General features: G+C 40.5%; 1 protein-coding gene and 1 long non-coding RNA gene across 8 annotated transcripts in view; both read right to left on the bottom strand.

The window, feature by feature from the left end:
• Window positions 1–10,996, bottom strand: part of LOC146425627 (uncharacterized) — a 449,835-nt gene that overhangs the window by 24,463 nt on the left and 414,376 nt on the right. The window lies entirely within an intron of this gene.
• Window positions 1–10,996, bottom strand: part of LOC146425634 (spindlin-Z-like) — a 134,314-nt gene that overhangs the window by 5,060 nt on the left and 118,258 nt on the right. For all 7 annotated transcript variants that reach the window (XM_085041689.1, XM_085041690.1, XM_085041686.1 and 4 more), the window contains 2 exons: window positions 1,739–1,992; window positions 519–752 (listed from right to left, as the gene is read on the bottom strand). In XM_085041689.1, the coding sequence (XP_084897815.1) occupies window positions 519–752; window positions 1,739–1,992 (488 nt within the window). The remainder of the gene's footprint in view (window positions 1–518; window positions 753–1,738; window positions 1,993–10,996) is intronic.

The raw sequence follows: 10,996 nt of genomic DNA, 5'->3' as shown, positions 1-10,996 counted from the left end.
TTAAACGTATGAGAGAAAATGAGTTTTCAAAAGATTAGTGCTTCTTTCCTCCAAGAAACTATTCAAAAGCTTTCCAAACTGAAGATGCTTACCCAAACTAAATTAACCTATTTTAGTTAGCCCCAAAACATTATTTTTATAACAACTGCTTCAAAAATACAACTCCTTGATTTGTGACACTTCTATAAGAAAATAACAATGGAATGCTTCTAGTTTGTCAGTGGAAAAAAACAATCTAAGTGTAATCTCTTCATAACAGTATGTATATCTTTATCAGAACTAGGAATTAGAAAAGGATTTTTCAGTATTTATTGCATATTTCACCACTGATTCAAGTAAAATATTTCACAAATTGTTTAATACAGATGTTTTTTCAATAGTGCTGTAAACTTTGCTAGTTTTGATACTTTAAAAATATACTTGTTTGTCAACTCTCTTTTCCATACATAACCCATAAACCGTACAATAATAGAGAGACATGACACTTTCCAGAAGAAAAAAGTAACCGGTCTACTTACTGGAATCGGGCATAATGCGAAGGTCACCTTCTTTATAGTCATCTAAGAGTTGGTACATATACAACACAGGATCTTTCTCATAGGTAATATAAAACCATGTGTTCATAATAGGAGCTCGAGCCAAGACCATCCCCCTCCATTCATCTTTTGAGCCATCCTCTGTCTCAAACATATGTTCCACAGCTTTGCCAATCATTGTGTCTGCCAGGTGGGCATCACTAATTCGAGATGAAGCTGAAATGGTAGCAGTTCATAAGTATGTCCATTCAAAAAGTACAGAAATAAGTCTTTATAAAAAATTACCTTTATCCAGATTAATGAATAAATTAATTTGAAAGTTAGCAAATTCACATGAAAACCAAATAATGTCCATTTCAGAGAGTTGAAGACCAAAAAACAGCAGAACTTGAAGAATTATTTTAACATATTAACACTCTTTATTGACATTTTCCATCATTTCACCCCCCCCCAATCAAACTATCATAATGCAAGGTAAAGGGAGACCAATATAAGCCACGACAAGGAAAAGCATCCGTATTTTAAATATTTGTATTGAGGGGGGGGAGGAGGGGAGGAAGAGAGGTTTAATCACAGAGCAGCTGTATGAAGTTATTAATGAAGGCGTTAGGTTTGGTTCCCTCTAACCCCATTCTAGAGACTGCTACTGATTTCTTTGCAGTCAGGAAAACCAAGAATTTATTCCATTCAGAAATAAGTAATTACTAGGGCAAACTTTGAACTTTACAGTTTGGAAACACCTGCAGTTTAACAAATCAGTGCTAATTATAAAAAACAATAAAGCTTTGTTACTAGTCAAGTTATTTCACTTAGAAAATGCTTTTTTTCCATCTGCTTGTATAAATACCTAGGGAAAGCACATTAAAAAAACCCCAACCAAACACATAATTACTGTCAAATACACACAAGACAGCATAGCCAGGACATTTCTCAGCTGGCTCAGAGTTTAAATTTTAATAGAAATATCGATGTTACATGTACATGAGCTCATTAGGGATAAGACTCTCAAAAAGAAAACCCACAGAATTTTCTGCATACCATTTAAAGACAATAGACAGCACTACTCTCTGCTATCATCAAGACTTTGTGAAATAAAAAAAAAATTGAATGGAGCATTTAGATTATCTGCCATGTAATGAAAAGTAATTTAATAAAATTTAAATTTCTGACAACATATGCAAATATAGGAAAAAACCTCTTACCGACTCTGTCTGGAAGGACTTCAAGTGCTGAAACTCTTTCGTCTTTGTGCAGTTCTAGTCCATACACACAATCAAATCCATCATACTTTATAAGATAGAGGGAGGGATTTACAGGAACTTGATCAAGAACTGTGCCCTTCCACTGTGTTACAGGTCCACTCCCTTCTCTCCAGCCATGTTGTATTCTGCAGCCTACAATGTTTCTTCGTGGCTGAGAAATAGGTTTGCTTGGTCCAACATTGTTTCTATGCTTTCTGTACACAGATACAAACATAACATTAAACAAGTACATACTCAAAATTCTACTTTGGACAGGAGCTGCATGCTTTAATAAGGCAATATATTATTATTATATATGAATATAAGATACATTAATTTCTAACATACAGCTTAGTGCACCTTATTCAAATTAGGGTATAAAGACCACTACATTGCACTGGAAAAAGAAAAAAACCTGCACTGAAAAGTAGTGGAACACTTTCAATATTTTGTATAAGGTTGCTTTCATAATAGTAGTTTCTAAAACTAGTTTGCTTAAGCCAAAAGAACTATTTTAGGCATTGCTACACAGAACATCAAAAGTGAAACTTGCTTGTTAAAACCCTAAATCAGCTCTGAAAGAGCAATATCACCTAATAGTATTATATACTTTTGCTACCTTGTTGCTCTCTGCAGAACGGTAAACATAATTCCCTTACCCCAGTAGGAAGAATTCAGTGGAAACATTAGTGGTGGTTGATTAAAATTCTTCAGAGCATTTGTTTTCCCTAACCTGTGTTGTCACCTGAGGGAAATTTTGCTTTCCTCTGCACTTACAGGTATTTTTGACTTCAAGTATTTTTAAAGACATATGGCAGCAACAACATTTTTCTAACATTTCTTTTTAGTAAAACACAAGAAAAATTATATGCAAAGGCCACAGCAAGAGAAGTGATACTCTTTAAAGCAGATAATAGATTAAATATGCTTTTTACCCTTCCTCATTTTTGTAATCTAGCTTGCACAGGAAGATTCCTTTTGGTGAATGGCAGTTGCTCTGATTAACAGTCATGTAACCTATTTGACAGTTTCAACCCACTAAAAGAGTGTTACACAAGTTTTATTCTATTGAGTTAAAAAAACCCAAAACAGTAACTTGACATTTGTGAATACAACATATGAAGAAACATGAACATTACGACATTACATTGGTGATAAATGTATATTATTATCTTTATTTTAGCATGTTACAATATGCATATTCATTCCTAAAGTGATATTTAGTGGGTTGCCTGATTAAAATTCTCACAAATGTTAGCTAATTCCAAAATATATTTCTGGATTAATTACCAGTTATAGTACTCTTCATTGATATGGCAATATACACATCAGAAGCATGCTTAAAAGCAACATCTAAGAAAAGAAAAATCAGTTGCAGAAAACAACATCCATCCTTAGATTAGTGACAGTGACCAAAGAAAAATGTCTCTAGGAACAATTTAAGGTCAATAAACAGCCCATGTATGATAGAGATCCAAAAGACACAAATAGCAGTCTTATCAATGAAGTCTCATGAGTCTTAAAAACCAATAAAAACAGTATATAAAATTACTAATGCTGAAGATGTAATCATAACTCTATTAAAAACAAGGTGTATAATTCCTTCAGCAGCTTGTCCCACCTCAAGACTTTAATTCTCCATGAAAATCTTAGCAGAGTTCCACAATATCTTTTGTTAAATTTAACTTCTGTGATGATTTAACCTGATAAGGATTAGTAGTATTATAGAAATGGTAATCTCTTCCAGTTAAGAGGAACTCCTCTGCAGTTGGTTCTAATTTTCCACAGAAACTTGAACATGTGTTCAAATACTCATTCTTGCTCAAGTCTTACTTTAAAAAAAATATAATAGTCTCTGAAAAATTTTATTCTGAATAAATGAGATGAGAGATCTGGTTTTTGGGCACAATGAAAATAATTTTGTTTTGCATGCAATTAACATATTTAATTTTAATGAATCGCAATTCCATTTTAAGGCATCCTCACAGAATAAAAACAACTGCTACTAAAGCTAAAACGTTGAAAAAGGTAAAATAATACTGTTCATGTTTAACCACACAGTTAATTTCACTTTCTGCTTATCAATCATAACATTTAAATTTGTACAATTAAGTGAAAAGCTTCAGCACTTAAAAAAATATGATGAAAAAAAGCTACACAATACAGTTCAATTTGGTCACTACCTTTTAAAACATCTTGGAGAGAGCAAAAAGCATCATAAATGCAATTACAAATCAAGCAGCAGCTAGGTATACTTGCAGTTCAAGTTTTCCTTTGTTTGAAGGCTGGTACTACTGGACAGCCACTCATTGTCATTTGTATTGCTATTTGTTATAGCAGGAAATATGATTTTCAAACAAATAAATTGCCAAAGAAAAACTATTTTTGCTTGCTACTGAACATGTCATAAGAAAGAAAACAGATTTCTAACTGGCGACAAACAACAGAACCATAGAATGATCAGTCTTTAAAGATCATTTAGATCCAATTCTTCTACCCCCTGCTTTCATTAAATCAGGTTGCTCAAAGCCCCATCCAAACTGACCATGAACACTTTTCAATGATGGGGAATCCATAGCTTCTCTAGGCAACCTGTTCCAGTGCCTCACAACCCTCATCATAGGAAATTTCTTCCTTATGTCAAATCTAAACCTATCCTCTTTCAGTTTAAAATCATTGGTCTTTGTCCTGTCAATACAGACCCTGGTAAAAAGTCTCTCTTTGTCTTTTCATATAAGCCCCTTATACATATTGAAAAGCAGCAATAAGGTCTCCCCAGAGCCTTCTCTTCTCCAGGTTGAAAAACCCCAACTCTCTCAGCCTGTCATCATAGGAGAGGTGTTCCAGTCCTCTGATTTAATTTTCATGGCCCTCCTCTGGACCCACTCCAATAGGTCCACATCTTTCTTGTACTGGGGACCTCAGAGCTGCACACAGTACTCCAGGTGGGGTCTCATTAGAGCAGAGTAGAGGGGCAGAATCACCTCTCTTGACCTGCTGGCCACATTTTTTCGATTCAGCCCAGGATACAATTGGTTTTCTGGGCTGCAAGCACACATTGCCAGCTCATATCCAATTTTTCATCCACCAGTATCAAATCCTTCTCTGCAGGGCTGCTCTCAATCCATTCATCCCCCAAGTCTGTATTGATACTGGGGATTGCCCTGACCCAGATGCAGGACCTTGTACTTGGCCTTGTTGAAATTTATGAGGCTCACATGGACTGAGCCTTTCAAGGTCCCTCTGGATGGCATCCCTTCCCACAAGTGAATCTACTGCTCTGCTCATCTTGGTATCATCTGTAAACTTGTTGCAGGTGCACTCAATCCCACTGTCTTTCATAGAATCATAGAATTGTTTGGGTTGGAAGGGGACCTTGAAGATCATCTAGTTCCAACCCCCCAGCTATGGGCAGGGACACCTTCAACTAGACCATGTTGCACATAGCCCCATCCAACTTGGCTTTGAACACCTCCAGGGATGGGGCATCCACAAATTATTTGGGCAACCTGTTCCAGTTCCTTACCACCCTCTGAGTAAAGAATTTTTTCCTAATACCTAATCTAAACCTACCCTTGATATAACCCATTCCCCCTTGTCCAGTCACTACATGCTCTTATAAATAGTCTTGCCCCATCTTTCCTGTAAGTTCCCTTTAGGTACTGGAAGGCCACAATTAGGTCATGCCAAAGCCTTCTCCTTTTCAGTCTGAACAAACCCAGTTCTCTCAGCCTTTCCTCATAGGAAAAGTGCTCCATCCCTCCAATCAACTTGGTGACCTTCCTCTGGACTTGCTCCAACAGGTCAATGTCCTTCCTGTGCTGGGATCCCAGAACTGGATGCAGCACTGCAGGTGGGGTCTCACGAGAGCAGAGTAGAGGGGCAGAATAACCTCCCTTGACCCGCTGGCCACACTTCTTTTGATTCAGCCCAGGATACAACTGACTTTATGGGCTGCAAATGCACATTGCCAGCTCATGTCCAGCCTCTCATCCACCAGCACCCCCAAGTCCTTCTCTGCAGGGCTGTTCTCAATCTGTTCATCCCCCAGCCTGTATTGATACTGGGGTTTGCCCTGACCCAGGTGCAGCACCTTGTACTTGGTCATGTTAAACCTCATGAGATTCCCATGGGTTCTCTTCTTGAGCCTGCCTAGGTTCCTCTGGATGGCATACCATCCTTCAGGTGTGTCAACAGCACTATTTTGTCGATGAAGATAATGAACACTACTGGTCCCAGTATGGACCCTTGACGGACACCATCCATTACTGGTTTCTACTTGGACATTGAGCTGTTGACTTTGAATGCAGCCATTAGCCAATTCCTTATCCAACAGTCTATCTATCAAACCCATGCCTCTCCAATTTAGAGGCAAGAATAAGTCCACAACAGGTAACATCAGTTGCTTTTCCCTTGTCCGCTGATGCAGTCACCCCATCATAGAAGGCCACTAGATTAGTCAGGCATGACTTGGCCTTGCTGAAACCATGTTGGCTGTCTCTAATAACCTTCCTGTTTTCCATATGTTTAAATATGTCTTCCAGGCAGATATGTTCCATGATCTTACCGGGCACAGAGGTAAGACTGGCTGGTCAGTAGTTCCCAGGGAACTCCTTACTACCCTTTTCAAAAATGGGTGTGTAATAATCGAGACCAATATACTTCCATATAAGATAATAGTCAACTTTCTCAAACCTCTTTTTATACCAATATTATGTTGTTTCTGTGATAAGCACAGGAACACATAAGTATGTAAATTTTGAGATGGTATAATGAGAAAATTCAAAATGTTTCTCTTCTGTTGTCTTGCTTTGAAAGACAGGTGTCTGCTAAGAGAGGTGGAACCCTCCCTTAGGACAGAGAATGTGATTTCCCCTCCCTCCGAATTATTTTAATTTTGAAATCAAGGGCTTTCAGGCAAAGGTATGGGAAAAGGAATAACAGTTCTTTACTAGTACCTATAAACAAGCAATAACAATAATAACAACCACAAATAGAACCAGAAAACCAATAGCAGATGACTTTTTGAGCTGCCGAGCACTTTCCCGTGTGGTGTAATCACGGTCGCAAGCAGCAGGGGCGCTGTTGAGCTCCCGGCCGGGCAGGGCCGGTGCGATGACTCCCGAGCGGCTGCAGGTATGAGGTATGGCCTCAATAGTGCTGACTACAGGGGGACAATCACTTCCCTAGTCCTGCTGGCCACACTATTGCTGATATAAGCCAGGATGCCATTGGCCTTCTTGACCACCTGGGCACACGCTGGCTCATGTTCAGCTGGCTGTCAATCAACACTCCCACATCTTTTTCTGCCAGGCATCTTTTCAGACACTCTTTCCCCAAACCTGTAGCGTTGCATGGGGTTTGTTGGGACCTAAGTGCAGGACCCGGAACTTGGCCTTGATGAACCTCAAACAATTAGCCTTGACCCATCAATCCAATCTGTCTAGATCCTACTGTAGAGCCTTTCTACCCTCCAGCAGATCAACACTCCCACCCAACTTGGTGTCATCTGCAAACTTGGTGAGGGCACACTTGATCCCCTCATCCAGATCATTAATAAAGATATTAAACAGGACTGGTCCCAATACTAAGCCCTGGAGAACCCCACTAGTGACTAGCCACCAAATGGATTTAACGCCATTCACCACCACTCTCTGGGCCCAGATATTCAGCCGCTTTTCTACCCAGTGAAGAGCACACCTGTCCAAGCCATGAGCAGTTTCTCCAGGAGAATGCTGTGGGAAATGGTGTCAAAGGCTTTACTGAAGTTCAGATAGACAACATCCACAGCCTTTCCCTTGCCCAATAAGTGGGTCACCTTGTCATAGAAGGAGATAAGGTCAGTCAAACAGGACGTGCCTTTCATAAACCCAAGCTGACTAGATGCAATCAATTGGTTTTCCTGTACATGCTGCATGATGGCATTCAAGATAATCTGTTCCATAACATTCTCCAGCATCAAGGTCAGGCTGACAGTCCTGTAGTTCCCTAGATCCTCCTTCCAGCCTTTCTTGTAGATGAACATTACATTTTCTAACCTCCAGTAACTTGAGACCTCCCCTGTTAACCAGGACTGATGGTAAATGATTGAAAGTGGCTTAGTGAGCACTTCTACCAGCTCCCTCAGTACCCTTAGATGGATCCCATCCTGCTCCATGACTAGTGCATGTCTAAGAGGTGTAGGCTTAATGAGTACTTCCACCAGCTCCCTCAGTATCCTTAGATGGGATCCCGTCCTGCTCCATAGACTAGTGCATGTCTAAGAGGTGTAGCAGGTTGCCGACCATTTCCCCTTTGATTATGGGGGCCTCATTCTGTTTCCTGCCTGTCTTCCAGGTCAGTGGGCTGGGTACCCTGAAAACAACTGGTCATGCTATTAAAGACTGAGGCAAAGAAGACATTCAGTACCTTGGCTTTTTCCTCATCCTTTGTCATTATGTTTCCCTTCACATCCAACAAAGGATGGAGATTCTCCTTAGCCCTCCTTTTGTTGCTAATGTATTTATAGAAACAGTTTTTATTGTCTTTTACAGCAGTAGTCAGATTAAGTTCTAGTTGGGCTTGGGCCCTTATAATTTTCTGCCTGCACAACCTCTCAACATCCTTGTAGTCCTCCTGGATTGATTTCCCCTTCTTCCAAAGGTCATAAACTCTCCTTTTTCTCCCTGAATTCCAGCCAAAGCTCTCTGTTAATCCAGCCTGGTCTTCTTCCCTGTCAGCTTATCTTTCAGCACACTGGGATGACCTGTGCCTTTAAGATTTCCTTCCTGAAGAATGTTCAGCCTTCCTGGACTCCTTACCCCTTCAGGACTGCCTCTCAAGGGACTCTTTCAACCAGGCCCCTAAAGAGGCCGAAGTGTGTCCTCCACAAGTCCAAGGTAGTAGTTCTGCTGACTCCCCTCCTTACTTCTGCTACACCAAGCAGGAACTTGTCACCATTGTGTCCTATCAGTTAAGTCACCACATTCTGCCAAGCAGAGACAGGATAGGGAATCTTCCATATCATATGTTCTGTCTGCCTGACAGCCCTGCCCCAGGGAAGGTAAGGGGCAATTCCAGTAGTCTCTCTCACTCTCCCTGATACTCCTTAACAACCTACTCACCACACCCTAGAGCACTCTCACTAAGTGGAGGAGCTCCTCTACCTGGGTGCACCTCCCCCAGTTGTGCTCACTGCTGCTGTCCAGTACTGGCATAAGAGTAGGATATGCCCTGCAGCCTGACATCTGGGTAGCAGCATATTTCCACCAGAGCTCTGTCTGGAAATCTGTGTAATTAGTTGTGGGTGCAGATTACGCCTGATGATTTTTGCCTTTTCTTTTTATATATCCTTTTATATATTTTTTTATACCTTTTATATACCCTCTGTACCCTTAGCCTCCATACTTGTAATTTTTGTCGTATGATATTCTAGTTTAGTTTTGGGGTTCTGCTAAACAGGAAGACCAAACATCCTCAGTAGAAGACCAGAGAGCCCTATGCTATCTTAAGAACTCAAGGTTTCAACCTTGGTTGAAACCTTCTCTCTAGAACATATTTTGTAAACTGGGCTAAAGCCTCATCTGGGGGGGAATTCTTTAGAGTAGAAGGACATTACTTCATTTATTAAGCTTCTTATTAGGGGATCCTAGACAGATATGCTAATTTACAAAGTCTATAAAAATTGTATATGTGTTATACGGTGTGTGCATCTCAGCATGTTCCACCTTAAAGAGCTGTGCACCTAGGATCGTATTAAAATACTGAGGTAAAACCCTTTTATCCCTTTAACTGTGTCTAGGTCATAATTCTAAGACCAGCAAAAAGGCAACACAGAGTTTAGAGTGTTCATAGCCTTCTGCCGGCTGGATATCATTGCTCCCTGGTCGAGTTGGCAGAGCTACAGTACCTTTTTTGCTTGCCCTTCCCTGCAAATTGCCCAGTTGGCTTGCCCTGGTTGCTAGCACTCCCTAGGGGCTTCTTTCATATGTGGGTGGGGGGGTTGACTACCGTTGCTCCTGGCCCCATCCAGGTCTTGTCAGCTGCTGTAGCACCAGCTGTGGGCTCCTGGCAGCTCTTGTGGCTCCCCCAGGTTCAGGAAACCCCCCTATGCTATGCTGCGTGCTGGTACCAGAGCTGCTCATCTCGGTGACTAAGTATTTTTTCTTGAAGACACTAAGCTGATAAGTAAAGTCTTGTTACTTGAAAAAGTTTTATTAGCAGAACCAGATAATGGAAAGTTCAAAGAAATTTAGAAAAGAGTACAAATGAAGCAGAGTAGCAATGGTCAGTACAATTTCTGTATTTCATAGAACCATGTAGAAAAATTATTAAAAATAGGGCCTGAATTAGAATTTTGGTACTACTACAGACTGTCACTAACAGGGCATCATGTGATCAGAGAATTGTTATAAACTATTTTTCCTTAATATTTAGACTATGAGGCACATTACTAAAGACAGAAGTTGTAAAGTACTTTTTGTATTTCTTCAAAAGCCATCATTCAGTCGTGAAATTAATTTTCTTAGGATTACAGGTGTATTGGGAATACGTGGCAAGGTTTTTGTAATGGACACACATACACACACAGACATGACAACACCTGCAGGAGTAGCCTCTATAAGAAGTCAGGGGCTACCCTGTGTCAGACACAGCTGGTTCCCACTGGCTTGGCAATGGTTCCACTGACAGCTAAAGTGGAGACAATCGGCAAAGTTTATGGTGCCTTTGTGAAAACATATTTAGCAAAGAGCAAAAAAACCACCACTGGACAGGCAGAGAAGGAGGGGAAGAAAAGGACCCATGCTGGAGCAGTTAGGTATTTCATGAAGGAACTGTGGCCCATGAAGAACCCGCAGAGAACCCATGCCAGAGCAGAGTTTTCCTGACAGGACCATCTCCCCTAGAAGAGACCATGCTGAAGCAGACTTTCCCGATCGGAACTGTGACCTGTAGAGAACCTACACCAGAGCAGGAGGAAATTAAGTACAAGAGGGAAGGAGTGGCAGAGAGCAACCATTATGTACAGACTGTAAACTCCCCTCCCTCATTTCCCCTGCACCCTGGGAGTGGTGGTGAGTCTGGAGTGAAGAAATGAATCTAAACATGGGAAAGGAGGAAAGAAAGGTGTTATTTTAATGTTTGTCTCCCTGTTTCTTACCACTTGAATCTATTTTAATTTGCAATAAATTAATTTTCCACAAGTCAAGCCTGTTTTGCCTGTGATAGTGACTGGTAAGT

This window comes from Lichenostomus cassidix, chromosome W (genome assembly GCF_008360975.1).
Source record: "Lichenostomus cassidix isolate B80296 chromosome W, HeHo_3.0, whole genome shotgun sequence".
NCBI classification, from domain to species: domain Eukaryota; kingdom Metazoa; phylum Chordata; class Aves; order Passeriformes; family Meliphagidae; genus Lichenostomus; species Lichenostomus cassidix.
This window is presented reverse-complemented; position numbering and strand designations above follow the sequence as displayed.